The sequence below is a fragment of the Salvia splendens genome, chromosome 7 (assembly GCF_004379255.2).
Source record: "Salvia splendens isolate huo1 chromosome 7, SspV2, whole genome shotgun sequence".
NCBI classification, from domain to species: domain Eukaryota; kingdom Viridiplantae; phylum Streptophyta; class Magnoliopsida; order Lamiales; family Lamiaceae; genus Salvia; species Salvia splendens.
The window spans coordinates 10053279-10059827 of record NC_056038.1 but is presented as its reverse complement, the minus strand read 5'-3'; the positions used below and the strand labels follow the sequence as shown (position 1 = coordinate 10059827).

General features: G+C 32.6%; 1 protein-coding gene across 3 annotated transcripts; it reads right to left on the bottom strand.

Moving 5' to 3' along the window:
* Positions 1-3123: 3123 nt before the first annotated feature.
* On the bottom strand, positions 3124-4962 carry LOC121811624. 3 transcript variants are annotated; one of them, XR_006052735.1, is made up of 3 exons: positions 4342-4952; positions 3421-3462; positions 3124-3336 (listed from the first exon to the last, which is right to left on the bottom strand). XR_006052735.1 is itself a non-coding variant. In XM_042212499.1 (3 exons), the coding sequence occupies exons 1-3, from the start codon at positions 4589-4591 to the stop codon at positions 3322-3324; spliced, it is 303 nt and encodes a 100-aa protein (XP_042068433.1). In that variant the 5' UTR covers positions 4592-4952; the 3' UTR covers positions 3124-3321. The 3 variants fall into 3 exon arrangements, 1 of the variants encoding a protein (XP_042068433.1); XM_042212499.1 differs by having other exon boundaries at positions 3421-3458; XR_006052734.1 differs by having other exon boundaries at positions 3124-3462; positions 4342-4962.
* Positions 4963-6549: the final 1587 nt, after the last annotated feature.

Sequence of the window (6549 nt, the reverse complement as noted above, 5' to 3'; positions counted from 1 at the left end):
TTGTCACACCTATACTTGTATTTTTATTGAGTTTATAATTTTGATCATAAAATTGTATGTATAATAATATAAATCCAAAATATTTTACCACAGATTGAATGGGGCCCACAATTACCCTTTGCCCATAACATTTTTGTTTTGACTCAATTATAACTTCAAACTTTGGATCCCATTCCATTCCTCATCATCTTTTTTCCTATCTTGTTGCATGGTAAATAATGCCATCCAACGTGGCTTCCAAGTCAATATATACGTCACAACGTACTTGCTTATTTCAGAATTGTGGTCAAATTTTTACTATTTTGGCTATAACTGGCAAGATTATGTTTATAAGTATTACTACATGTTAATGCTAAACTAGAGAAAGACAGCCTATAAAATTGAATTAATTGTGGTTTATATAGTTATGTATGTTTAAGGTGACATAAAAATTTAGCTGATTGAACGTGAAGTCGAGTGGGTCATAGACTCATAGACCATGTTCCTGGTTTTAGGTTCCAAAACTCAATTTCTTCTACTTTTTAAAAAACATGTGATTGAGTTGGGTATGTTGTGTTCTTGGTTTGTTGTTGTAGAGCTCTTTCGGCTGTCATTTTGTCATTGACCTTTTTGTGTTTGCTAGCAATAATACAGCCATTGATGGTTATAGCTCAAGCAAAAAACTCGTTGTGTAAGTAAGAAGACAAAGTTGATTAGTACTGTTTCATTAGCTGAAGAGGGAATATTGCATAGGTCCCTACACTTTGCTAACTCCAACCACGATATGAATCTGCCATATTGATATCGAAAAATTATCCTATACCAGAGACTTGGTCATAAAATTCTTCTTTTGCGTATCAGCTTTGAGATTCACTTGTAGACTATTAAACTGTTGATTTGTTACGATTTTGCAATCAATCAAGATTTCAATACTGACTTACTTGCGTAGTATTGTCAGACGTCGATCACAATGACATCACATTGTAGGCAGCAAAACGACGTTGTATTGTACTACATTAAATAATTTCATTTGTTGTACTCACTTCCATCTTGCTTCTCACTTTTTCTCCTTTCCAATTCATTCGTTTCTAATATAAACTTTAATTCAACAAAATAATTATTTAACATAGTAGTATACTACGGCAACAAAACGTTTCGCTGTTTGCAACGTTATTTTTATTGACATTCGATAGTGCCACATAAGTGAGTCATCAAACTACGTCAGTGCCAAATAGCCCAAAAATATAGAAATATTTAAAATATAGAGGACTACTATATAAAATCAGAATTTAATAAAAAAATTAAGAAATTCACCAACAAATCACTGAAAAATATAAATGCATCGTGTTTTCCCGTAAAACCATAAGTAAACAAACCCACGAGCCACGACTATCTTTTGCACTGGATACTAGTAGTACTATATTTTCTCTCTAAATTGGAAAATGGGATTGACCCATTACTACTATTATAATCATTGTGATTACAATTAATCCCATCTTCGTCCATTTTAAACAAAAAATTCTTAAAATTCTATTTTTTTTTATAAATTTATGTAGATGAAAAATGTGAGAATTGATGCAGTTATTTATATCTCGCACTCCTCCACTGAACATAATTGTAGGTGCTTCAGCCACAGCCGAGGTTGCTCATTCTATGTTGGCTACAATACTCATCAATATCATGTGTTAAATGGTAAACCATAGAAGTTTGAAGTAAGATAAGAAATTGTAGAAATGAAAAATCTGCAGTCATAGAAAACTGAACTTCACCTTTCGGTATCTTAAAATCTTTACAGTAACCTAAGTTTGCCATCAAAGACAAGGCGATTCAAATAAAATGTGATCATCACCACACACAGAAATGATCAAACACAGATGATTTGCGTCCAACATCACTAAATCTTGGCGCAACACCTTCGTACCTGACATACTACTGTGGAACTTCAGGTTCATAACAAGCCTGATAGTAATGACAGATCCAGGTGTGGTAATAACAAATAAAATATGGCTTGGAGGAGACATGAAAGTGCAAGGGAAATGTGATATTAACAAGAGACGCTACTATCAAAATAATCTAGTACTGCTTCTGTTACATTTCAAAGTAAAACAAATAGTAGTACTAGAAAAAAAAAAGGTGAAAGTTGATGTAGTTCTCACTGAAGCTCCCAAAAAAAACCTTAAAGCCTGTATCATTAAAAGGAAAAAGGTGCCTATATGATTATTGTCAACTGAGCTAAAGAAAGCACTATGAACCAATACCAACACTTTATTAAATTAGACCCATAGGCATAATCTGTCAGGAAACTGCCTCAGATAAATAGCTGCGGTAGAGAATAATTTAGCGGCTATAACAAGAATTCATGAGTTTTTCCCTTCTTTTTCATTCCTCCTTTTGCTGTCCCTTAAAGTGTAAGATACACAACATTTACAAAAATGCACAATTACAAATACAAGTTATCCCTGGATTTTAAAGCCAATCCTAGATACAGGCACAATATCCAAAACAGAAAATAAAATTTTCTTATGACTACATACCTAGCATGTAATCCTTGGGCATTTTTTATCATTCCTATTGTACTATCTTCTAAGGCTTGGTTTATTTTGGTGGATAAGTGTGAATTACTAAAAACTAACCAACTTTGTCCAATGCTTACTTTTATCAATTCAAATGGGTGGATAACCCCTTGATTGTTTTGGATTTGAGAAATATAAAGCAACATATGTATGGGATATGGTTTATTCATATCATCCAAATTTATGTACAGTAAGTTTTTATCAATTTTATCATGCCCCACCTTCTATCCAATATATCACAAATCCGCCATATTAAAAGATCTTAATGTAAACAAGGGTTAAGATTGTTTCCTTTTGCATATTCTAAAGCAACAAAAAACAGGGATAATACTATCCTTATAAAAGTTACAATAGAAATCCACATTTTCAGAACCTGTTTCCCTTGGCAGCCAAAGCAGCAGATTTATAATTTTATCACGTCAGATGCAGAGTATTCTTTCATCTGTAATTCTATATAAGCAAACCAAGCAGCCCACCCAAGAGGCAAAAGTTCAAAGCAGCTGGCTAAACAAGATGGCAAAAGGAGATAACCATAGTAAACCACATTAGTCTAAGAAATATAGCTAAAAGATAAAACAAAAATTCTGTTACTAATCATTCTTCTTATTACAGCCCCACTTCACCTTCTTAACTATATGACATACACCTGTTGCACTCATCTGATAGTTTCAACAGCATCACTGTTTATCAATTATTACAATTACATCAAGTACTGCAAACATTTAGATGTAGAAGAAAATTGACAGGGAATCAAGACCAAGTCCGACTCTCATTTTGAAGCTACCTATCCACCATCATGCCATTGAAAAACCATAAATCACTACAACATAAAAGGAAAACTAAGCTGATATACCAAAAAGTTCCAAACCTGGTTGTAGTCTTCTATCACGTCTGAATCATGTGCACCTGACTTACAAATCAGAATCAAAACCTTTGGAATTAGTCTTCCATTAGCTTGCTATGATCATATGGAATAGGAAAATGTACATACTACATACTCCACATGATGTATGAGCATCAAAAAATAAGCCATACCATTCTTTAGTTTTAGTAGGGATTCCCAAGGCCAGACAGAGGCAATGAAAAACTCATAAAAGACAAAAGATTGCACACTTCTTATGCACTGTACATAATGTATAAATGGTCCATTTACTTTACATCATTGATAAGATACTTAATCCAGTACTTTAACTTGAATGATAGAAATTATCAAAGGCCTTGGCATAACGCAAAGTTCCAACCCATCTTAGTAAACAATTGATTAGCCTATACCAGTTTTATCTATCTAAATTAACACTAATACTACTCAAGATTAAAGACCACAATGCGTTTAAACATGCATAATTCAATCATAGAATAAGGATAGAATCAATCAATCCCTTCAAAATTTGATTAAAGAACTCAACAGCATCACTCCAGGTGTCTTTTGCTTCTTTCTACTCAATGTAACTGAAACACGAGCAAATCATAACAAAGACTCCAGTACACATCATATAAAATAGTCGAATTAATCCAAAGACATCACACCAACAATGTACACAATCGATCAGGAATCGAATCATATTGAGTGAAGAAATAATTGATAACAAAAACAGGGCGGCAATGATGAAGAAAATATCACACACAGCTAAGCTAAAACAAGGAATTTGGACAATTGGGGGCTTCCAATATGATCAGGCATCGAAATGCGGATTGCAGTCTTTGGAATAAAAATCATTTTTCTCAATAAGAGCTCTCAACTCATCAAAACAAAACTCGGAACTATTAGGATCACTGGACGGCGACTCACCGGAAGAATCGAGAGTCTTGGGCTGCCGCAGGCACAAGCAACACCACCCACCGCTTCTTCCCCAACTCCGTGAATTCACATAAACGCCACTCTGCTTCTGCTGAAGCAGTTTCTTGCTCTTCCTCAACCGAAAGAAGGGCGGCCTTTTCCCCTTACTCCCACACCTCTTGCACTTCCACTCTCTATCCTCTTCATTGCCGCCGTTGATTCCTCCGCCCTCATCAGCCTCCGCCCGATCTATATCAGACATCAAAATTGCTTCGCTGATCAAGAGAATCACGACAACGACGTGGCGACAACATGTGGTGGCAGCATATGATTCTGTGCGAGTCAAGGAATTCAATTCTTCCGATACGTACCAAAATTGACAATGGCGTGTAATAATCAAGAAATTTTCAGTTGAATTGTGATCATAAAAAATAAAAACAAAAACAAGTGAGGGAAGAAGGAAGCTTAGAGAGAGAAAACGAGTCGTCGTGTTTCACAAAGGAATTGTATGGCGTCGAATTGCCGAATTGGATTTTACAGATACTGCTTCGATACAAGTTGGTTTTCTTCCAAAAAGAGTTCGTATCATTTGAAGAGACTTATTATTAACACCTGATATGCATCGGACATAAGTTGCAAATAATAAATATATAAAATATAAGAATTTTAAAGTAAAAGAATTTTAAAGTAAAGTGAGTATTTAAAACATAGAAATATACGTATCTTATCTAAATGAAGAATTTACTACTACTTAAATGAAATAAAAATAATAAAATCAATGACATGTTACAACACTATCAATACATATTAATAAAAATAAGAAACATTATCATTACGAAGAGTTTTAAGAAATTGTGTTAAATGAATTAAATGAAAATAAAATACATATGATAGATGAATAAATTAGGAGAGATAAAAAGAGTAAAGCAAGTGATAACTAAAATTAATGATGGACTTTGAATATGTAAAGAATAAACTTTTTATTATGAGAATGTGCCGATAGAATTAGACATCCAAACTGCATCTTTTAAAATCCAGTAAAAGGCTTTTACAATATTTTATGTTTTGTCGTAAATTGTCTAGCATGCATCTGTTTATTAACAATCATTAAAAGGAACAACTTTCGTAACTTTTCCCGTTAAAAATGGTATTTGTGGTATTTCACCCAACTGCCACTTTATATTATTATGAATGCGATAATTTATACTACGACTTATATTATACTCCCTCCGTCCCATAGAAATAGGTCATTTAGGGTTGACACCGATTTTAATGTGTAATTTGGTAAAGTAGTGGATGGTGGGACCATAAATGATAAAGTAAAAGAGAAAGAGAAAAGTGTTACCATAAATGGATATGGACTATTTGTATGGACGAACGAAAAAGGAAATATGGCATATTTCTATGGGACAGAGGAAGTAAGAAGTTATACAAACTTTATAAGTTAGATTTAACTTTAAATATTTATATTTTCATCTAATTCCGGAATTTATTTTAATAAACTTAGTAGTATTATTTAATTAATTGGAAACTAGTTAAAATATACTCATTCAGCCTCGGCCTAAGCGAGACGTTTCTATTTTGGCACAAGAATTTAGGTAGTGGTGTTCAATGAATTAAATTATTAATAGTAAAGTAAGAGAGAGAGAAAAGTAAGAGAGAGAAAGAGAGAGGACAAAGTAAGAAAGAGAAAGAGAGAATAAAGTAGAGAGAAGATAAAGTAGGAGAGAAAATATGATAAAGTAGGAGAGGAGAGTGAATTGATTGTTGCCAAAAAAGGAAACGTCTCACTTAGATTGGGACGTACCAAAAAGAAATACGTCTCACTTAGGAAGGGACGGGTGGAGTATTAAATTAGAGACTAATAAAAATATATTAAATTTTTAATTAAGTAAATAAAGGATAAAAATTATAAAGATTACATATTTGAATTGTTGATTAGGTTGTGAATTAATGCTAAGAAAAAGTATTACAATAAATGGTTAAATTTCAATTTTAACCTAAATAGAAGGCAAACTAAATTCTCTAGTACAATTGCAATTTTAATCCAAATAAGAGGTAAATTAATATATAAATTTAATAGCTTAATTATAAAATTAATTTGAAAAATATATATGGAATATTAAACATTGCAATATTGAATTTCCATCCAACGGGCCCTTTTAGCATTGTAATAATGAATAATATTTTAATTTTAATTAAAATAGAAGGCAAATTAAA

Coding starts and splice junctions, on each gene's coding strand:
- LOC121811624 (XM_042212499.1), bottom strand. CDS start 4,591: ATGTCTGATATAGATCGGGCGGAGGCTGATGAGGGCGGAGGAATCAAC. Junction 3,459..4,341: donor CAAGACTCTCGATTCTTCCG/GTGAGTCGCCGT, acceptor TTTGTAAGTCAG/GTGCACATGATTCAGACGTG.